At 41.0% G+C, this 22,566-nt stretch overlaps 2 protein-coding genes across 8 annotated transcripts; one reads left to right on the top strand and one right to left on the bottom strand.

Moving 5' to 3' along the window:
* The first annotated feature begins 105 nt into the window (after window positions 1-105).
* On the top strand, window positions 106-16,621 carry jhy (junctional cadherin complex regulator). Of its 7 annotated transcripts, XM_076020013.1 has the most exons (10): window positions 106-326; window positions 398-606; window positions 1,249-1,355; window positions 2,345-2,689; window positions 4,855-5,455; window positions 10,059-10,480; window positions 11,186-11,486; window positions 14,172-14,258; window positions 15,273-15,401; window positions 15,699-16,621. In XM_076020013.1, the coding sequence occupies exons 4-10, from the start codon at window positions 2,352-2,354 to the stop codon at window positions 15,900-15,902; spliced, it is 2,082 nt and encodes a 693-aa protein (XP_075876128.1). In that variant the 5' UTR covers window positions 106-326; window positions 398-606; window positions 1,249-1,355; window positions 2,345-2,351; the 3' UTR covers window positions 15,903-16,621. The 7 variants fall into 7 exon arrangements, with proteins under 7 accessions (XP_075876128.1, XP_075876131.1, XP_075876127.1 ...); XM_076020016.1 differs by lacking the exon at window positions 106-326 and having other exon boundaries at window positions 393-606; window positions 2,350-2,689; XM_076020012.1 differs by lacking the exon at window positions 106-326 and having other exon boundaries at window positions 393-606.
* A 2,839-nt stretch (window positions 16,622-19,460) lies between these two features.
* On the bottom strand, window positions 19,461-21,558 carry bsx (brain-specific homeobox). Its single transcript, XM_076020011.1, has 3 exons — window positions 21,271-21,558; window positions 20,766-20,956; window positions 19,461-20,067 (listed from the first exon to the last, which is right to left on the bottom strand). The coding sequence occupies exons 1-3, from the start codon at window positions 21,515-21,517 to the stop codon at window positions 19,813-19,815; spliced, it is 693 nt and encodes a 230-aa protein (XP_075876126.1). The 5' UTR covers window positions 21,518-21,558; the 3' UTR covers window positions 19,461-19,812.
* Between the last annotated feature and the right edge of the window lie 1,008 nt (window positions 21,559-22,566).

The raw sequence follows: 22,566 nt of genomic DNA, 5'->3' as shown, positions 1-22,566 counted from the left end.
ACATCAGAGGTGATGGCGACCAAAAGCTACGGAAGCCGAAAAGTATCATTTTACCCGTATTTTCATCTCGTTGAATTGAAACTAAAGCTCTCCGCCCATTGTTGCTGTTTATCCCATAATATCAAACTGAATAACTACTCTTGAGTTATGTATTCACATTGTGACGGGAGTACAGTGGTTGACTTTGCAACTGCTGCTAACGGAAACCTATTGTAACGCTGCGGATCCCTCTACTTTATTTGCAAAATGCCCTCTTTGTTTTGGACACAGAAATGAACGGACTTCAGATATGACGTCGTCCGTGTAAATATCAGGGACATTTCGTGGTCAGTTTAAAAGGAATAAACCAAACAAATATCCTTCCCACAGTAACAACAACGACCTTGACTGCATGCAGACACGCCTACACCGGAAAAGTTCAGGGGCAACTAAATAAAAATGTAAATCTTGAGGAAAGAACATTAAGAGAGAGAGAGAGAAAAAAAATCCAATTACAAGAATTTTTCAATTCGTTCCTTGATACCTCCCACACATGACGACGACTCGACAACGGCTGTGCGTCGGCGTTTCCATGGTAACCCGGCCGCAGTACACAGACGAAAACAGGTAGGCATTTCTTGTTCGCTGAATTATAAATAAACTCCACGGAGTTTTTTAGACTGTTGACATGATGAAAAAAACGGAGCCTAAACCTGTTCAAAAATAAACTCCATGTATATTATGTATAATACAAATAAGAGCTGCATAAGAGCTACAGAGCCGTCAAATGGCCGTGTCTTCGGTCTTTCCACTTGTTACTGCAGAATGGAAAACAGAAAAATAAATAATAAAAACATTAAAATAAATAGAGCTATTTACGATAAGAGTAGTGTGATATTTTTTTTTTTTAGAATGGATTCACTGAAGAACAGTCTCGCATTTGCAGATATTTTATTTTTTAAATATTCTTTTAAAGCTAACACTTTCTGACAGTGATCTCGGAATTTTAACTTTCTCATCATCAAAATTGTATTTGTGTCTTAGAGTTAGAATAAGGATAAGAGTAAATTAAAACACTGAGCGCAGATTTTCAGCTAAATGACAAATGAGGTTTAGAGCAGAGGTAGCATTTTTTCAATGGGGTGGAAAATTGATGTAAATATAATAAATACAATGTATTAACAATATCCAGTATCTAAAATATTCCTTTTTGTTTTAATATTCATTGACTACCAACTAATACAAGCTAAAATGTATTTTTTTTTAAAGTAAGGAACCTGTGCTTATGAACACTCTAAACCATGAAGAACCCAAGTATCTGTAGTGACTGATCTGTAACCATCCAAAGACCCGATGGTGTAAACTTTTACCAAGAGGTAGGCTTCTTTGAAACAAATTGTTATAAGCTGACATTGTGACACATAGCCCTGAAATAATTAAAGGAGTTTGCAAATCATGTACATTAGAATGACTGTCATGTCATGTTTATTGTTATTGTCCTGAATAATGTTTTATAAATCGAAAAATAGTTTGAACAAAGACAGTGGAGGTATCCGTCTATCAATTTTCCATATTCACCTCACATGCATGTGTTTGAACTGAGGGAGGAAGCCGGAGAACGTGGAAAGAACCCACGCAGACACAGGGAGAACATGCATTGGGCAAAAGTTGAATTACTTTATAATGATGATAATAATTTTGAATTCCATCAGTCAGTGAAACATTGGATCATGCACCTATTCTCAATCATAATTTCATGGAAGTGTAACGCATCATGTGAAATGTTTGAAAGAAGTGCAATTTACGTATGGCAATGTGGCCTACACAATTATTTACTATGATGTCTAACTGTGTCACATTATGATGCAGTTTGTACCAATTGCACAGGGTATCCTATGGTGACTGTTGACCCTTAGGGACCAAAAGATCAAAGTCGAATCATGATTACATTGCCAGAAAAATTTCCCCTATTTATAACCCTACCAAATTATTATATCAATAAATCCAAATTTTATGCACAGGAGCTTGCAATCCAAGTGCCCTCCATAGAGTTTATCCTAAACATTAGTCCTATGTTCATGCCACCAGTATTTGGTACTGTATTTGTAATATACTACTCTTTGAGGGAACATTTTTTATTAGATTTCATGGCATGACAGAAACTATCTTTAAGATTCTGATCCATTACAAAGAAGGCAATGTGTAGTGATTTGAAGTAAATGTTCATTTGTTGGCTGCGGTACTTTTAGATTAGCTTCACCTGTCTCACCTTTTTATTGGATATCATGTGTTGCAGTTATTTCATTCATCTTGTACGTTAGTTGTAGATTTTGAATCTCTCTAATCTTTGAATATCTCTGTGCAGCACAGGCATGGATGACAGACTACAACAGAAGACTGAGAAGCATTATGAGTATATGACCAACCGAAGAGAGTTTGTGGAAACTACTACACTGAGCTCAGCCCAGGAAAGGGCTTACCAGCAACGACAACACCAATCTGTCGTGCAGAAACACTACAAAGTGTCCACAGGGGAAAACGTTCACAGCTTAATGCATGAAGATGACAAAGGAGATGCAAATGACATTGAAATTAAAGATCTTCAGATTTATGATAGCCTGGAAGTTGATGCACATCCCTGCTACAAAAAGAGACCCCCTCTGTTACAAATGGACACGGCTATACAAAAATCAGGAAGGGAAGGAGGAAGGTAGGACTAAAAACTTGAATGTGTCTTTCCACTCAGCTGATGTATCTATAGATTCCACAAGGGTTCCAGAGAAAATGGAATTCTTGAGAAATGAAATTCTCTCTTTACCCTTCTATGATGCAGTATTATATTTAAATCAAGTCAAGATTGAATTTTTATACCCCAAATTTGAAAAGACGATTTTCCCTCAAGGACTTTACATTCTGTTCAGATTCGTATGGCAGCTGGTTTTTCTTTTTATCCACCTGTGTCCACCTAAGCCAAGACCAAGCATTCAACCACACATCGACGAGAGAATAGTCCTTCTCTCAGTTTTAGTTCCACACTTCGGCCAGTAGATGGTAGTATTGGCTCTTAGTACTAAAACGCTGACCTCCAAAAATGCTGCAGCCTTTGTGTGTGTGTGTGTGTGTATATCTATATCTATACACATATAAAAGCATCGTCCAAATAGTTCACCAGGGTAAGGTTGTTTCTGACCTTTAATCCGACTATTCAATATGACCGTCACTGTTATTGGCTGTGACAGATTCATTAGAATTAAGCAGATAATAGTGTGGCTGGGATGAAATATGGCAAGGATATTCACAACGACAGTTAAACAACAGCGTGCACGTTACAAAAGATAAATAGCCTGTATTCACCACGTCACAATGGAATGCTGCTAGTTATTTAATGAGATGTGGGCATTACGGCGTAGAACGGCCTAATTCAAATGCTTTCAGAATAACGGCTTTCATTGGAGGGAAATTAGATTTTTGTTTTGTGTGGTTGCATCACAATAAGCGGTCACTCACTCATGGTCCATTAACAAAGATCATTGTTACTGTAAAGGAGACCTCTTTGGATAGAGCAGAAGCAGACGTCCGGGCTGGGGCTTTCTCTTGTTTCCTCCGCCCTCTTGCCCTCAGACTCGGCCTCATAGTTATTTCCCAACTGGAATAGAAAAGGGACTCTCTCCATTTTCATGTCAATAACCCATGCAGATTGACAGCCACCAAGTGTTGCTCTGCTTCCACGGTATATTGTTTCAGGGGAAAATGACCATGACATGTTTTCACAAAAGAGTCTATTTCATAGCACCAAGGCAGTGTACGGTTTCCCATTCCCCATCCAGCACATTGTCATAGCCCACTCCACTGCCCCTTCAAAGCAGGTAAACCTTTTCCCACATCGCCACCACATACTTGTACAATGGGCATTCCTAATTCAGGCAAAAGATTCCTATTTATCCACCTCCATTCAGCCCCTACCGTCTCGCTGAAAATATTGCCAAAAGATATTTGAGTATGGCCTGCCGATATTTTCATCCCCATTTTTCCATTCAGTGTAACAATATTTTGCTCCCTTTTGTATGCAGGCGTCCGTGTCTTGGCAAGAAATAATGGGACGTAGGGTTTGAATCCCACCTAGTCGCATGTTTTCGGTAATGCATTCTCCGACTTGTTTGAGTTTGAGTCATTAGTGAAACATCCCTTACCCTTTTGGCCTCATCCAAGTGAAGGGCCCTACACCGAGCACCCACACACCGCCTCCCACCCACCCGACGCACAGCATCATGACAGGAGAATTAGGCTCCCCTCGTCCTCCAGTAAGCACAACAAAGAGGCTCTCCGCTATTTATTTTAATGAGATCTTTTCATCACCATCAGACAGAGCATTTTAGCCTGCAATTTTCAGGCAATTTCGTAAGCTGAAAAGTGCCGTTTGTGAACCATTCCCCCGCTAGTAGCTCTCAAATACGCTCGCATTAGTGAGCCTGGAGGTGAAAATACGAAAATTATCCGTAAATACAGCCTCATCTGTTTCAATTTCACAAGTCTCTGATAAGGCTTGGCACTCTTTGTTTGAGCACATCATCATTCTAACAATAGTGTAATGCCTCTTGTTCCTTTGACCTCCCTCGGCAGGCCCATGTGGCATACAGGTGTCTGCAAAAGCTACTTCCAATATGGAAATGACATTGATATGGCGGCTTAACAACAATTAAAATAATTGCTAATTATATGAGAGGCTACTTCACACAGGCATTTCCTTTAATGATTTAATTTACTCTCTTGTCCCCAACAAGGCCGGCCACCTCAGCAGATGATGCAATTAGTTGTCCGAAGTCGTCTTTACAGACATTTTTTGACCTTTTGTGTTTTTTCTCTTTATCTTTGCAGTAGGATGGTCTCAGAAAATGTCTATTCTGAACTTTGCAGTGATCCTAACATGATGCCCAACCTGTCGGGAGCTGGAAGCCTGAGTCCAAAGATTACAACACAGGAATATTACATCGTCCCCAAAGATAGGGAGAGTCACACCGAACACATTCCAGGCACAGACTCTGTCCTGTCGCTTCCTTCACACATGTCTGGAGACAAGCGTGACCAGTTTTGCCATCATCATCTACAAGATGGTCGCACGAGCTCGTCATCACCACACAATGATGATGTAGCGTGGGGATCAGCGGAAATTGATCATCCAACGTCAACTGACGTTTTCAGTGATAATCAAAGTGATGTCACGTCACAGACAGGATTTAGAAGGAATTCAGAAAGTGACCTCCATCCTGAAGATGGCGAGGACGGTCCCGAGCAAGGCAACAACAAACCAGAATCAAACATCCATCAGCCACCTGAGGTTACAGCCGGCAAAAAGCTTGAAAGACAAGAGGACATTGTGGAACGGAACAAAATAACCCTTGGACGCAATACATTTCCGGGTGGCTCCTACATGATGGCGTATGCACATAAGCAAGGCGTGGCTCACAGTGGAAATAAGGTGCGTAGGCAAATTCTATTTCTTCAGGTACAATGTTCAGATCTTTATGTTTTCATCCTGGACTCCAGTTGAGCAGATGCATGATTGAAAACAAACAAACAAACAAACAAACAAACAAACAAACAAAAAACCCAACACACAACAAAAAATAATGTTAACAGTCTAATGCAGAAAAACTGGGAGTAGCTTCCACATAGTTGAAAAGACACAAAAACAAGCCAGTAATAAGATGGTTCCAGTGGACAGAACCAACAATTAATTGAAGTGCGGAGGTAGCAAGGAGAGATATCGGTGAGGTATTGTTTTCCTTTGTGACATCATGAAGGGGTGATTTCTAGAACACACTTTATGACAAGTGGAGCAAATGAAGGAAGCAGAGGTTGGACTTTTGAAAGGCTTTATCCACATTTAAACAATGGTAAAGTGAGGTTTGCATAATATGAGTTCATGAGCACATGATGCCATATGTCAGTAATCAGAGTTATTTGTTGAAATGTAATGACTGGCCTGATGACCATGTCAAGTTCCAGATAAACTGAGATTGACTCATGAAAGTCCAAAAGGTTGCAATTATAGAAACTGACACCAGGAGCTGCCCTAACATTGATAATGATTCATGGCCAAGCAAGCGAACGCTTTTATTCCATGGACAGACTGCCAAGAATTCTGTAAACATAGGAAAAATGTTGCTATAGGTTTTGTTATGGACAGTTCTCCTTAATTCACTCGCAGACTTTTTGGGGAAGCAGACAAGCATAAATATATTTACTCTTCAAAGCGTACCATAATCTCGGAGAGACTTGAAAAGGCTGATGCTTGAATTCAACTTTTCCAATGAGCACGTTTCCGAGATTGGTTTCTCTTGGGCTTATGATCTTTTGGAAATATTATTGGTATCGATATGCCTCCATTGTTACGGCAGACAACAGATGAGAGAATATCCTATGATGTTAGCTCTGACCCAGTCTGCAAAATTAATTTGGCAGAGAAGCATAGCTGTATTCATCAGCCTTCTTCTCCACCGTATGAAAAGAGCCATGTCTGGCGATGCAGTGCTTATTATGAGTTGATGTGTACAACAAGAGCATCAGAGACGCATGGTTACCAATAGGCTCTTAGACATCCCTGCACCTGGCACAGTGGCATAATTGGTCGGGATGGCCCGCATTCCCCATTTGTCGGACCACAAGACTGTTTGCTGTCTATAATACCCCCAACCTTGTTCACCCATCTGAGCCCCAGGCCCTCTCATATCATCACCATTTACATAGTCAAGAGCCGTTAGCTTTGTGCAATAGTAAACAGAGCCAGAGCCTTTCCCTCTCCTGAACCCTTGTGTTTTGTCATTTTCCTCCTGAATTTGCTTATTAGTTTTCCATTGCCCTGTCTCCCCAAAGACATGTCTCACTTAATGGGGGACACAGGCCATGAAAGACGGGGGCACCAATTTGCATGAAGTCTATTTCTTGTTACGTTGTATCCATCCATGAATTGCGTGTCTTGGCGAGACAGTACAATGTCTCTATTCAGGAGTAGTTCTAAAAAGGGTTTAAGGCAGTTTGCACAGAATTTGAATGCTCAGTGAGAGCTGCAGCTTGCGGATATGTTACTGTGAAAAATAAAATGTAATGACAGGAAGTCAGTCCATAGGGCTTGTATTGACTTAAATAGTGAAATATAAAAAATACAAATCTCATTTTTGTGAGCCTTGTGTTTCTATTTGTAATCAAAGTTTTTTTGATAATCAATTTTTTGGGATATTTGTGAAGTTCTTTTTTTTACAAAGGTTTTATTGCACTGTGGCGCCGTGTTAATACACACACGTACGCGCACAGACACTCAAACACACAGAAAGCAATTGGAGATGATTTAGGGGTATCTTTTTCTGTTTTTGTGATGAAAAATGCAACACTAAATATTAGAGAAATAGGACTAGACATGTTGTTTCACATACCAAAAACACATTTTTTTCATATATGCAAAATAGTCACACCTCTTTTATCAAAACATTTTCTTTTCCTCTGTTTGTCACTGTATAAAAATGTCACTGCACTCCATGTTCAATTGACATACATTTTACAAATCAATATGTGACCCCTTTTGGTCAGTGGAAGAAGAGTGCTAATACAGGCCAACTTGCGATAATTGAAATTGTTATTAAATGTACACAATTCCTAATGCAGAAAAAAATGCTTAGCCCAGCCAAGTGTCTGCAGCAATGATTGGCTTCTCAGTGGCTCAGGCATCCTTTGATAAAGACAGAAGTAGCAGATCAATCTTCTGCTATTGCACTCACCCCTTTGAGTCTTTTCTCCTCTTGGGGGCCCTCACTTCAAAGCCAGGGGACATAATGTACAATCTTTTAATAGCTTTAGTCCAAAGCTCCGCGGAGCTCTCTGCCACTGTATACCCTGGCTCAGTCTAAACACCTAATCAAGATTACCTGGGCTGGCCACAATAGCAGCTAAATGCAATTCAAGATCCACCAATCCTTTGAAGTCTTCATTGGCAAGGCAGATGTTTCCTGGGTACAGGAGGTAATACTGCTGACTGCAATTGCCAGACTTTGTTGTGACATCGTTTCACAGGGAAGCAATTATGGCCCGCCCAATCTAGTAGAAAAGATATTACACAGTTTACCATCCTCAAAATGCAATACAGACATGGTCATTTGCTCCAAGCGATTGGGATGTTTATAATGTGCGACAAAAGGCAAAGGCAGGGGAAATGGTAAAAGGTGAGGGTCATGATGCACGGTTGTGTGTGTATTCTGCTGAACGTAGGTGTGCGACATCACAGGCAATGCGTCGTCACAATCACAGCACTACTTGGTTTCCATGAAAAGATGCCCAATTTCTGGCAAGAGGTCACTTTGGTTAATTTTCCAATGATTAACATTCACTTAAAAGCTAGAAACAATAAGAGAAAGCTTAGATTTTTTTTAAATCCTCAATACTGGAAGCTAATTTTAGTCCATTAGACACAAACACACATATTGATGAAGAGGTTACAGCTGGATCCGCTCACTCCCTTTGACCTTCACCCATTCACTCTGGCAGAATCACTGACATTCTGCGCAAAAGTCCTCAGCCTGTCAATACCATTGATTCTCTGAGATGGTCCTCTGCCACAGAGGGGAGTCTTGACATTAACTGAGTGATTTACATGACAGTATTAACAGAACGTGATTCACGGACGCAGACAGTTACATCAGGAGTGACGGACATAAGCTGTGCGATATGATGTAATGAAGAAGACAAGCACCGAGGAAATGGAAAGGAGCATCGATTGGTGTAGGAGTCGCTGTCAGGTTTCTATCAGCGTAATTATTGGCAGTTTTTTTGTTTAGATTTTTCTGATGATTGATATCCTGCTTTTATTGTATGTTTTATGTTCAACTGTCCCATACTATGCTCATTTTTGTATGTTTACTGGATCTGGATTGCAGTTTAGAGCAGCCTTTTGAAATTTATTTGCCAAACTGCACAGACCCTCGGATCATTTTCACATCTCCAAGTGTTTGGAACGGGATTAAAAGCAAGGAGACTGTGAGGAGATCTGCATGAGTGGAACAAAAGTGTGGCCGAGGGTTTTGTCACTAACAGGAAAAGCTATCAGTGCCCTTGGTGATGTCATAGAGTGGTGTGTTTTCACCACACACTTTCTAATAAGCCAACGAACAGAGTAAAAAGATTGACTTCCTTATTTCTTGGGAGCTAATTGAAGGGCTGATATAGGCTATATTATTGAGGTATTATGGAATGCACTGTATCTGTGAAAAGAAGGAAAAGACAAGAGTTATGAAAAGTATTCAACTTATGGACCTCAACTCAAAATGAGGAGATTTCATGAATTCAATTTGTGGAAAAAAACAACATGGAGTATAAAAATACAGTGGAAATTACATACAATGAGTCTTATTGTATTTAAATGTCTAGGAAGGTCAGTCTGCTCAGCAGGGACCCCTAACAAGGCTTTTTAATGTACTTTAGGGAATGAGGATTATCAATCATCAACAATGTGGATGCACTGCGGAACCTACCAGCCACAATTTAAAATGAATTAAAGTGAGATTTTCGGATTCAGAGAGGAGAAGATTTAAGGAGCATGATTATTTTGAGCACTTGAGCAGCCACCTTCACGCTTCTAGCAGAGTGAATATGAATGTTTCCCCACTGGAACGGGCAAACCTGGCGTTTGCTAAATCAGTAGCATCGAATGCATGAGACACTGGCTCATAAACCTCCTGCTGAATAATTTTGTAAAGTCATGCAGAGAAGAGCAGCAGCCCCTCTTTGACTTGGAAAACAATTGCAGCTATTTAGAGCTCATATTTGCCTGTTTTTTTTTTAATGGAAATATTTTACGCTGCCCAAAAAATATGAGGATGTGCCAGGAAATTAAACCGACAGGCATTAAAATAAAAACATAGAAACAGGAGAAAGACTTTTATTTTGTCATCTTGCATTAAACAAGCACAGGATGATGATGATGACAATATCTGCTAGTACATGCACAGTATCTGATCTGCTTGTTGCGACATACTGATGCAACAATATATTCCTAATCTGTCCTAATCCTTCTCTAACCCTGGGTCGCCCAGATTTGCAAAGAGAAGAAAGGCCAGCGGAAAGAATCCCCCAACCTCCCCCTTCAAAAGGAGCAGCCCTCAGCACTAGGGGTCAATGCTGAGCAGGGAGACTGTCTGAACCCCCCATCAGAGAGACCAGCTGCTGTCAGTCAGCCAAAGGTTCAGAGGACGACTTCATTGCACCCCAACTGTCACCCCAACGCCAACACGCCAGCCCATCTCCTTCCACTAGTCGAGCGGAGGGCCCAGGATGCCGTCATCAATAAATCATATCCTGCCTACACTTGTCTGGGACCTGCATCTGTAGCTGGGCAGCCACTGTCACCTGGATATCAAGAAATGGACCATGAAAGATTCAACCAGATGTCTCAGCAAGGGGCAGTTGGTCGGGCTTATCAAGTCAATCGAGTGACAAGCCCTGTGCATGGGCAATGGTAAATAGTTCCTTTGTATTCACTCACTCACCCACCAAGAAAAAGGCCCATAGGAAACAGTTATTTAATTATTAAAATCATTAAAACAGACCAATCAAGATTTGTTACTGCTAGTTTGACCAATTCCTACTAGTATGGGTTGGCATTAGCCCTGTATCTCTGTCGCAGTGAGGTCCACAGTGTTAAACCTAACCTTATTAACAGTCATTAGTACAGCAAAAATAATTTTTCCACCAGAAGAGCACCAGAAGAACATATGCCTTGATTTTGAAAACCACCCCAATTCTGATAAAACTGTTGCAGCATCCATTAATCCAATTAATAATAATTACTTTCTTTTACAACAGCGTGGCCAGCATGTGTGTGTGTGTGTGCGCGTGTGTGTGCGTGTGTAGCTTGCAGCAGTATGTTATCATGACACATTTTAGCATTTCAACCTTTGCGACCTTTGTGAAGGCTTGGATGAAAGTTACATAATTTTGACATGTAAATATTGGGAACGAAAGTCAATCCAATTAAAAGCATGTACAGCACCACAGTGATATGATAACATATTACATCATACCTAACACTTGAAACATAAGCATCATGCAAATCTTGGAAAAAAACTCCCCCCCCCAAAAAAACAAGCAAAAACATCTGAATGCGTACAAAGTAGCAGAGCGCTACGTGGGAAACCTCCTAACACTTTACAATGTGTTTCAGGATTGCTGCAACAAACTGGGCGTTACCCTATGAGGGAGACGACCACAAGTGGATTCCAGATGAGTTTCAACGTATACCATCTCCTCAAAGGCTCCCCAGGACCCCAAGCTCCTCTGCCTCTCTGTCGCTGGGCTCGGACACCTACTCAGTTCTCCCCCCAGTAGGAAAGCCACCGACAGGAGAAGAGCTTGAGCTGAGCCCCGGTCAAAGTGTAAACACTGCCGACAGCATCCATAGGAGCAGCTCTGATAGCTACTTGGGTCAAATGGGAAAACAGAAACAGCTGGGGGCCACTTATAAGGTTGGTGTGTGTGTGTGTTGTGAATATGTGTGTGTGTGTGTTTCTGAATAATCGGAATAGGGAATGTTCTATAACCCATGCCATCTGCTGACTCATGAACCTACACAGAATTAGGATCTTCTAATAGTACTGAGCAGAATACTAGAGTTTGTAGCATGAATGTATATGATAAATAAAACTTCAGGTTTTGTGCATAGATTCAAGAAAAAAACAGAACAAACTGTGAAATTGACACAAACTAAAAGATCATGTCCTCCTCCTTTCTTTAATTTGATAGAATCTACACAGTGATTTAGAAATCATTGCATTCTGTTTCGTAATTGTTGACACGCCACATTGTTCACCAGCCTGTTTTCGCTTGAAACTGTTTCAACAGGGATACATCACACACAAGTCACTCAAGGCATATTGAATAATCACATTTAGCCCAGAGAAAGAACTCATTATGCAGCTTCACCAAACAAAAGTAACACGTGAATCCAATCGAGTGGCATTCCCCCTTTATTCCCACGTACGCGAGGGGTTACACAAATAAACGCCTCTTTGAAGTCTCCATTAATCCCCTCAGCTGTCTCCATGCTGGGCCAGCTTAATCCAAGAGGAGTGTCGCAGTGACCGCGGGGCACAAAACATCAGGTTAATTGTCCAGCTCCACTAAGATACACTTAATTGCTGTAAGATGATGACTATATAAAGCATGGGCTCTGAAAAGCCAAGTGAAGATGTGTTAGAGGATAAGGTGATTTGAAGCGAGAGAGTCTGCGAGTCACAGGGCCACTAAAGACGCCCATTTGCATTTAATGATTTGGCTGTTTGTTTGGTATTTTTTCCTTTCACGTTTGGAGTTGTGCAGGTGGGTCCCAAGTAGAAATTAATCAGCCATGCTGTGTAGAATACAGTTTTTAAATCTTATGTCTACTACAGCTGTCAAAATATTCGATTTCTGCTTACAAAGAGCAGAAAATACCTCCTACCACCAGCAAACACTGAGATCTAAAATTCTTTATTAGCTTTAATAAATGATATTGCAGAATGCATTTGTTTCTAATGAGCTCATAACATTGAGGTTGTTTAATTCCGTCCATTCTGTATACAAAGAGCAAATAAAGTATACTGTGAGGTCAAAGTTTCCTGAACTGCATTGGAGCCTGACAGTTGGAGGCCGACAGGAGAGTTTAAAAATAACCACATCAAGTGTGTTATTTATCACATCTGCCGACCAGAGTAATAAAAAATTGATAGTACAAAGTGGTTTACCTTCAGGTTACCGGTGTTAAAACGTGTACGTTAACCGTAGTTTACGCCTCACAGTTGGGTTAAATAGATCCAACAAAGGCTGCAAGGTATGATTAAATGCTTAGTCGTATTTACACCGAAGTACTCTCATGGTACCCGGCGCTCCCCACTCTTTGACCTCCTGTCTCTCCCACCATGTCAGCCATCATGTCTGATGAGATTACGAGCCTGATTTGTAAAGCAGCCTGGCTGCGGTGCCGGGCTTGAAAGCAGATGAGCACGACTTTGGGAGCCGGAGTAAAATGGGGGCAGGGCTTGGAAATAAAGGTACCCTGTTGTTCTCTCGGCCAGTGGCTCAAGCTCAGAGTGAAATCCTCCTTCCGTCTGCAGCCGGTACAGTCTGGAATGATTAGCTCCCCTTTGTCCAGAGCAGCATGTGGTTTTAATGCAGCGGCGTCAGCACCTGCGAAGGAATACAGCGCAGAGTACAACGCCCCTTTGTCACTTTATCGTTTGTGCTACGGCATCGCTTCACTGCACAGCACTGCTGCATTAAAGTCCATGAGGAAAATAATTCAATGTCATATCATAGACATTTATATGATGCCAGGGCTCTATTATTTGAAAGAAAAACACTGTGTACTTGCTTTGTAAATTGAATTTCTCATCGTTGTAAAGTTAAAAAGAAAAAAAAAAGGAGGGCATGTAGGCCAATGCGTAGTCAGGACTTATTGCGATTTCATTTGAGGTAAATTGGAATGCGAAGCCTGACCTAGACATCCACTATCCACTAAACAGAGTGCTCAAGACTGCGGTGAGAACACAAAGCGTCTCTGCAGTGCCACAAGGCTGTGTCACAGTGACAGGGAGTTTCTCCTGTAACAAGCCTCAGTGCCTTCCTGCTTGTTTGACCATGCATCAGAAGACAGTGTCCTAAGATTAGTGACTGAGGCACTGAGCTTGAGGAAGGCACATCTACCCTTAACAATATCACAAAAGCAGGAATTGATTTTGACTTTAGATGAATGCAGCTCTCATCGAAATACAAGTGAGGTAAAAGGTGCACTGGGGTGATGGACCAAGAAGGTCTCCGGCTTCGCCAAGAATGAGGCAAAAGCCAGGTCATTTTAAACCTCACTGTCTTTACATGGACATAATGTCAATGAAAAGTATTTTACTTACTGGTTATTGTAGTGTGTGACAAGCAGGTAACTATTGAGCAAGCCCTTCAGGCTTTTGTGCTTCCTGCCAGGCACTGTCTATCATTTGGTGCATTACTAGTTATTTCTTATTTTTCTCACAACTTGATTTAAACCCAAACACAGACGTCAAATTGAGGTCGGGACAAGTGTGTTTCCTCTCTTGTCGGTCGTCATGAATGCATGATTGTACACTTGTCAACCTAGAAAATGTTGTCTACCCCCCTCTATCCTCCACTCTGTCTCTCAGGCGTACAGTCTCAACGATTACAACCAGCTGCAGTTAAACGTGACTCTGCGAGGGCTGGGTCCTGACTACAAAGCTGTTGAAGAGGCAGTAAGTCCCGGCCTGCTCCTGCAGAGGTTTCAACACTTTGATTTGTAGAGCTTTGTTGAATTTCATTGAAGCAGGCTATTCTCTTGGTGGGCAGGAGATTTTAATAAGAAGCTACTGTCGACAAAATACTCAAGTAACTTATTCCTAGAAAGGGAAAACAATGTAACATACGCAAATATTGTATATTATGTTTTCCCTCCTTGGACCCATTCTCTGTCAACCCTATAGAAGGTTGTGATTGAAACCTCAGTAGCAGCACTTGGTGAAACACGCCAAACTGGGCCTGACATTGATAAAATCATGTTCAAAATCACGTAAATCCCTTTTCTTCCCGTTCCGACGCTGGCTTTGAACTTCAGAGAGCCGTTTCAGCGCTTCTACATGGCCAAATCTGTTCCGTGTTAAATGAGTTGACGCCACATGATTGGCTGATTATCTATTGTCTTACCAAGCAAGTGAACATTGTACCTAATGCTACTAAGACCACTGCACCTTCAGGTGAGGCTTTTATGTTGATGAAACGTGACCTCCTTAAAAATGCATTCATTCTTGTTAGAACTATACACAGAGAGCTTACAGCAAGTGGGTTCCAGAACATCTAAAAGGGTCCCAATGCTTCTCCATGGGTAAAATTCCATTTCTAGAGAAAATGAGAGCAGACCAAAGAAGTGAAATGCTATTTTAGTTTCGAGGTATCTTTTGTTAATCCCTCAGTTGTAAAAAGTGAGCATGTTTGGCTAATTTAACCTCGATTGAGCCCTGTGCATTTCCACAGCCAAGCCTACTAGTGAATGATATGTGTAAATGTTGATGGGGCTGCTGAACAGCTCCCTGTGTGTGTGTTTTTTAAACCTCCTCCCGGGATATGTGGAGAGGTTCTGCTGAAGGGGGCCGCGCACAAAGAGATGGGTCTTAAGGGAGAAATGGCTCAGTTAATTAAAGCTCCCCCTTTCATAATCTGCCTCTGTTTTTCTCCCTCCCTCCTTTTTTCCCCTCCTCTTTCACCGTCATCAGGCTGAGAAAATGAGACGACAGAGGCTGTATTCAAACGTGATCCGCGAGCAGAACAAAAAGATAAGTAGGATGACCCTTCTACCCGCCAAGAACCTGCAAGGCACTGACAAGAAAGTTCCCAGGATGAAGGTGTGCAGGTGTGTGTGTGTGTGTGTGTGTGTGTGTGTGTGTGTGTGTGTGTGTCTGAAAATTAGGAGAGATGTTTGATAGGAGGTGGTGACCAAAATTTGTCTCGGTGTCAAATGATCACGAGACAACATACCACCATGCGGTAACAACCTCATTCTATGACCGTATTTCCCTCACTATATGAAAAAGTGTGTTTTCGGAGGTTGTGACCTCGTGTGGACCTGACTGTGTCAAATATCGAGACGGCCTTAATACACACACACATCCTCCTCCTCCTCTCCGTCTCGTCTCGTGCAGGCCTTGGAGTACGCCAAGACCATCGTCAAGCCCTGCGCACAAGCTCAAGCCAAGCAGAGGCAGCAAGGCCATTCGAAGGGCTTTGAGGAGCACGCTCCCGCCGCAAAGGGCCTGGACACGTTCCAGCCTGACACACTGGCGGTCCTTTTAAAACGGCACGAGGAGGAGAAGAAAGCTGCGGCACAAAGAGTGCACGCCGTCTAAAGCCAGGGGGCCAACTCGCGCCGAGCGCACATGCTAGCTGCGCATGCTAGCATAAGTACTACGCTGGCAGATTTTCTGCCTTCAAGTGTCACATCAGCAAAATATTACTAATCTCTGGAAGCCTCACTGTCACTTTTTTTTGGATTCCCTGTCTGGTTGGATTTAACTGGGTTCTGACTGGATGCTAACAGACGCTGGTTTGAAGTTGTGGTTCGTGCTGGAAGTGTAGTGTGCATTAGTTATCCCCAAAGTGTAGGTGGCGCAGTTTCGCAGGTGATGTGACGTATTGAATGCTTCATGACAGCCTGATATTGCAGACTGACCTTTTCACTCCTGAGCATATGAATGTTGCCGTTAATGTTTTTGTAGCCGTTTGTCATGATGACACTGGTTCATGTTTTTGGGTCATTGTGAACGTCAGATATTGTGAGCGCAATTGCTAAGCAGGGAAAAAAATAATATTTTGGTGTGCTCTCTGGTGTATCTTGGGATGATAGATGACATTCTTTTCTTTTTTTGTTGTTGACGATTTTGGTTTCAGGTTGTGCCGTATTCAATGATTCTTTGTGATGAAGTGTTGCTTCATGGAAAATAGTGCAGTTTGCAGCTTCAAATTTCCCTCCCAAAATGTAAAACTTCATGGTTTCATCTACTTTTTCACAGTCTTTGTGAATCCTTTTTGTTTGCTGTACATGTATACATATATGTATATATATATATATATATATATATATATATATATATATATATATATATATATATATATATACATATATATATATATATATATATATATACATATATATATATATATATATATATATATATGTATATATATATATATATATATATATATATATATATATGTATATATATATATATATATATATATATATATATATATATATATATATATATATATACATATATATTTTGTTTTTGTTTACCAAGCTTTATTGCCATTTTATGACACTAATCGCTGTAATCCGGCACTGGTGAAATAAATAACACTGCCTCTCTTTTTTTAGGGTCTGGAATCAAAAATGATCTGGAATTTTTTTTTTTTCCAAAATGTCTTATGACTTTCATGTTTAAATTGGTAGTGAAAAAAGAATCCCTGAAAAAAATTGGAGCAACTATAGCATCCAGCAGCAGAACAAGTGTAACACAAATCATGCTTGTTCTGTATTTGCAGCCAGTGCCCACGCTGACCCCAGTCCTGAAAGACATCCTGGGGTCACATGATCACCAGTTCCCAGTCAGGAAGTGATGGATAATGACGTGTTTGATTTACTAAGATCGGAAACATGGGGCGCTAAATGAACTGCACGCGCTATTTTGCCCGTTTGACAGACCAAACCCTCATTGCGTCCCCTCAGTAGATCAGCCTCGTCACTGGTTTGCGTGTGCAATGACGTTCGCGTACGTTTTTGCGCACGGAAACCTTCAGTAAACCAGGCGGTTGATAAATCCAACGGAAATGGATCAGGTTTTGGGAAAGGTTTCGCTTGGAATGCCAGAGTGACAGTAAGACAAGCTATAATATCTGAACTGCAGTTTTTAAACCAACAATTACCCCCCCCCCCCCCCCCCCCCCACACACACACACACACACACACTTGATCAATAAGTTGATAACTTTTACGTAACACACTAATGTTAAAAAGAAGAAACGGGCTACTGGTCATACTCCCATGTTTCCTCCTGCCACCGATATAAAACACTCTCAAGCAGCTCATTTTACTAATTGAACCCTTAGATCATTATCAAAGCACAATTTACCTCAGTGCAATATTTTAATTAGATTATAGTCTCTATTTAACCCATCATGGACTCTTTGAAGCTCTGTGTTTTTAGTGTTAAGTCCTCAGATGCGCTGTTGGAAACAAATGACGGGGGCCCTTTTTAATTTAATGAGAAAATCCTGCCTGTCCAGTCTGAATCTCTCTGCTTCTTTTTTAGGTCCCACCTACTTGTTTTCCGCCATTGAAATCCAGTTAATTGAAGGAGTCTTTCAGCGTTATACATGAAGGGGGCCAAATTAGCATCCCTTTCTGCCCATTGGGAAGCAAAGGCAGACGTGTGCGCTTTGATGTGAGAAGCACGCTTTCAGTAGGCGGCAGGCTCCCTGTAAATGAGCTGATGGCCCTGCTATTAGGGCCCAAATGCAGATGCGTCCATGTGTTGCAAAACGCTTAATCTTTTAATTGATCACCTTCTGCATGCCCTATTCTCCTGACAGCTTCCCCCTCCTCCCCTGCTGCCTGTTAATCAGAGTTACATTTGGATGATGACATAAATTGTTTTTTCCAAAGGCGAAAAATGGACGGCTAACCCAGTGCAAGGGAGCAAAGTGAAAGGCTGCGTAAAATATGTATCTACTGGAGTAAACATTAATTAAAGTAACATTTTCAGAATTAATCTGAACACGCCCCCATGATATTCACATTTGCTTCTAATATTTTTCTAAAACAAAAACCCAACTATTGCAGTAGCTATGATAGAAGGCCATTGTGTTAGAGTTTTTTTTTGAAAACTTTATTTCGGACAAATTCAGATACAAACAAACACGTAAGTGATTCGGAGATGTATAAATAAAACCCCTTCGCCCCCCCTTAAGATTTAAATACAAACTACCTAATGTTGTGCAACGTCAGCTGTAAATGATGACACTGAATTGACAAAACTAAAAATTATTTCAGTATCTGCAAAAATCCATCTAATAGTTCTAGCTATAATAATAATAATAATAATAATAATAATAATAATAATAATAATAATAAATGTAATACTTATTTCTGCATGTTTATCAATTAACTTGTTTATTCTGTTTATTAAAAATATGCAATATATGCAGTACACTTATACATAATAATACAGAATTAACACACTGCATGCTTTCCTTCAGCATTCTTTTATTTATAAGCATATTGGATACATATGCTTCAAGAGCTCTTCCGTCAAATAAAATGTTCATACAAACAAGTTTTTTTTTTGCAACAGTGTTTTTCCAGATTAATTCAAATATAACAGCAATGGATTTTCTTTTTTGTCAACAGTGAGAGGCTAATGAACCGCAAAGCTGCAAATTCTGCGGAAAAATCGCCACAAGCATGGCTGCTCATTAAATGTTCCTGGAATTTAAAACATTGCTTTCCACTATATGTGTAAAAAAAAAACATTGCCACTTCTGGGTACACCCAACATTGTGACTAAGCATTCATTATTCCTCACTTCAGAAAATTGGTCCCTATTTCCTGTATTTTATTTTTAATTTTTTGCAAAAATAAAGAGAAAACACGACTGCGTATGAAACATGGCTGTTGGGTGTAACATGAAAGTAAAAAAATAAAATAAATATAAAATATTAGGTCTAACCTGATAAACGGAACTGATTAAATTCAAAGGGTCTCATAAAAATGTAGTAACAATATAGACAAAATTATACATCAACAAAAAACGAAAACATTATAAAAACACGTTTAGTTTTGGATAAAAGTGCAAAAGGATGGAGTAGCATGATCAATGTTAGAAAGAGCTTTCCAGCTGTTATTTATAAAACATTTTTTTTTTTTTTTTACATATTTTGCGTAGATAAATATGCAAGAATACAAGGGTTATTTATAATAGTAATTATATGAATACGGATATTGACATAATTTTCTCACAGTCTATTCAAAAAGAAAAAGATGTTTCTATGTCGCATGTTTTCATAAATATTAGATTTGCATTTCACCGATTCATCGACTGACTCATTAAAATATATATCTAAAAAAAAACAAAAAAAAAACAAACGAACGAAAAATCCGAGTGGACTAAAATTGAAATATTTTCAACGAAAAAAACAAACCAAACCAAGTGGCCTCTATCTACAGGACATTTACAGTGTGACTGGAGCCGCCGCAGCCTACTATAGTAGATGATCCGGGGAGCAAATGTCGTCCTCGATATCCACATCATCGTCGTCGTCGTCGTTTTCCTCCAACATGTACGAGTCCGGCTCCAGTCCTCCGTGCTTCAGCTCGTCGGCGCTCTTATCGTTCAGTTCGCTCTCGCTCAAGTTGTCCGCGGATCTCTCCAGCTCCCCGGGCGTCTTTCGCTCGTCCTGCGCTTTCCTCAGCTGCTTCTTGTGCTTCATCCGCCGGTTCTGGAACCACGTTTTCACCTGATGGAACGAAAAAAAACGGGGGGTGGGGGGGTTAAATCAAGAGGAGCATCCTAACAAAATCCGTTCTGGGCTACAGATTAGTATAAAAAAACGTGTTTTAAACAAACAAGCAAAAATAATAGGAAATTAAAAATAGTGACGGGTCTATTTATTATTTTTTGTTCAAATTTAAGACAATGAAGCCATCAAACGGAGGCAGGTGACATGCCGCTGACGATGAACGGAGGGGATGTTGACTATTTCCTAGATGCACGTGCAATAAATAAAACCTAATTAACTCAATGCGGTGACAGTGAAACAACAGGTGCATGAGCAACACGTGCGGCAGAACACCTCGTGTCGGTCTGAATAAAACAATAACAACAAAAAGTATTTTAAAGAACGTTTTTTTTTTTACACGATATTATCAAAAATATTTATTATATGTATTTTGAAGAATTCTCCAACATGACAGTCATGAGGGAGGTGTGTGTGAATTTCTCTCTTCGTTCGGAAGCTGCGTCAAACTGTAGAGCGCAGGGGAATATTTGCCTTTTAGACATTGTCATGCCCTTTCATTAATGTATTAAAAATGGCCTCGTTACGTTGTTTAGATCGTTCAACTTCTAGAGTGTGTGTGTGTGTGTGTGTGTGTGTGTGTGTGTGTGTGTGTGTGTGTGTGTGTGTGTGTGTGTGTGTGTGTGTGTGACTCGCACCTGTGTCTCGGACAGGCTGAGCGCCGTGGCCAGCTCCACTCTCTCCGGCGTGGACAGGTACCGCTGGATCTCGAACCTCTTCTCCAGGCCGGAGAGCTGCGAGTCGGAGAAAACCGTCCGGGCTTTGCGGCGCCTGCAGTGCTTCCCCGGCAACTCTGCGTGGTGCTGAAACAAGGCCGGCATCTGCATCCCTGCAGGTGGCGGACGCCAGAGATTTACAAGTGGGAAAGCTTTTCTCCTGCGAACACTTGTTTGAATTGTGTTTTTACTGCCTATAAATAGATGCAATTTTACAAGATGACTGCTCATGGTCCATGTAGAAGTTCTACAATAGGAATTGGAAAGAGGGAGCTTATCGCGTCTTTCTGCAAATTAGAAATCGCGCTTATAAGAGACACTTGCCATTTTTTCCCGCGTTTGTTCAATGCACAATCTGGTCACATTTTAAAGCTCACACTTCTATCAATACTTTCTGGTCCCAGCAAAGTTGTGCTCTCCGTCTTACCGGACGTGAAGAGGTACTGGTGATGCTCTGGCTTGTGCAGAGGATGGTGCGGATGCGGCGCCAGTATCGGCGTCGGCATCAGCGGGTATCCGTACTCGAGGAGGGGCATGCGCGAGGCCAGGGTGCTGCAGAACGGCGACGGGATGACCTCCCTCAGTGGCTTGGGCTTGTGCAGCAGGATGTCCTCGATGAAGAACGACGTGGACCTCTGCGTGGGCGGCACCACGGACGCGTAGTTTATACTCATGATTGTTACTTTATGAGTTGTGGTTGTTGTTGTTGTTTCTTCTTCTTTCTTTCTGTCTTTCTTTCTTTCTTTCTTTCTTTTTTTTAGTTCTAATTATTGTATTTCCCCCTCCGCTTTGCTCAAAAACCGTGCGCCAGCATCTGCCTGTTTCTCCCGCTGGGCAGCCAGGCTTCAATGCAGCGCCGGTGTCTGATCCGTGAGTGACACGACGCCGAGCATTACACAGTCAGTGGGAGGGCGCTCTGCCCAACAAGTGGCTATTTATCACCAGACAGTAGCTGTACGGGAGTTGGGGAGGGGGATGAGGGGGGGATTGATTTGCTCGTCGGCCAATTAGAGCCGAGAAGTAGCGGAGGGGGCGATGCGGGGGGCAGACTCTCTGACGCGATTGGCTGAGGGGTGTTTTTTTTTTTTTTTTTTTAAAAAATAAAATAAAATATATATATATATATATATATTTTTTTAAGGCGGATGAATCAACAACAAAAAAAAGTGATGCCGGAGATGCGGCGCACCTGGGACCGCGCGCCTCACTGGAGAATTAGACTCACCCTTTTTCCCCCGTATAATGTGCTTTGCACACGGTCGCCCACAGTTAATAACTGACAATTATTGTAGCGCTATAACATGTTCAGTTAGTACTTTAAATAAGAATTTCAAATACATTATTATTATTATTATTGGAAAAAACAAAACGATTTTAAAGATTTTTTAAAAGCAATCCGGTCGCTGTCCTTAGTGCTGAAAAACATCAGGTCTTTTTCTTCTCTGTCTTAATGGGTAAAAAAAATGTGACGAAGCAGCTTTATGTCGTAAACACGAGTTACTCACCGTTTTTAATAGTTTTTTTTTTTTTTTCACATGTCATGTAAATTAATTCAAATATTCTGTCAGGTCTTGTGGCCCTATAATGTGTTCGAGGATAACTGGGCTTTGTGGTGTTTTGTACTTTAAATGAACCTATACACGCGCGTACCTGAAGTTCTGTTTGCTTTCAATAATCCCAATAGAATAACGAAAAACTTGGATTTCATATTTTGAGCGATGCA

The sequence above is a fragment of the Nelusetta ayraudi genome, unplaced genomic scaffold (assembly GCF_046127955.1).
Source record: "Nelusetta ayraudi isolate G7.1 ecotype Tasmania unplaced genomic scaffold, CSIRO-AGI_Nayr_v1 ptg000011l, whole genome shotgun sequence".
NCBI lineage: Eukaryota > Metazoa > Chordata > Actinopteri > Tetraodontiformes > Monacanthidae > Nelusetta > Nelusetta ayraudi.
The sequence above is the reverse complement of the archived record's forward strand: the minus strand, read 5'-3'. Positions and strand labels throughout refer to the sequence as shown.

Excerpts from the sequence above, each read along its gene's own strand:
- bsx (XM_076020011.1), bottom strand. The coding sequence starts at position 21,517 with ATGAGTATAAACTACGCGTCCGTGGTGCCGCCCACGCAGAGGTCCACG. Across the intron at positions 20,957-21,270 it reads CCAGTACCTCTTCACGTCCG|GGATGCAGATGCCGGCCTTG; the intron begins GTAAGACGGAGA and ends CGCCACCTGCAG. Across the intron at positions 20,068-20,765 it reads TCAGCCTGTCCGAGACACAG|GTGAAAACGTGGTTCCAGAA; the intron begins GTGCGAGTCACA and ends TCGTTCCATCAG.
- jhy (XM_076020013.1), top strand. The coding sequence starts at position 2,352 with ATGGATGACAGACTACAACAGAAGACTGAGAAGCATTATGAGTATATG. Across the intron at positions 14,259-15,272 it reads ACAAAGCTGTTGAAGAGGCA|GCTGAGAAAATGAGACGACA; the intron begins GTAAGTCCCGGC and ends CACCGTCATCAG. Across the intron at positions 15,402-15,698 it reads AGAAAGTTCCCAGGATGAAG|GCCTTGGAGTACGCCAAGAC; the intron begins GTGTGCAGGTGT and ends CGTCTCGTGCAG.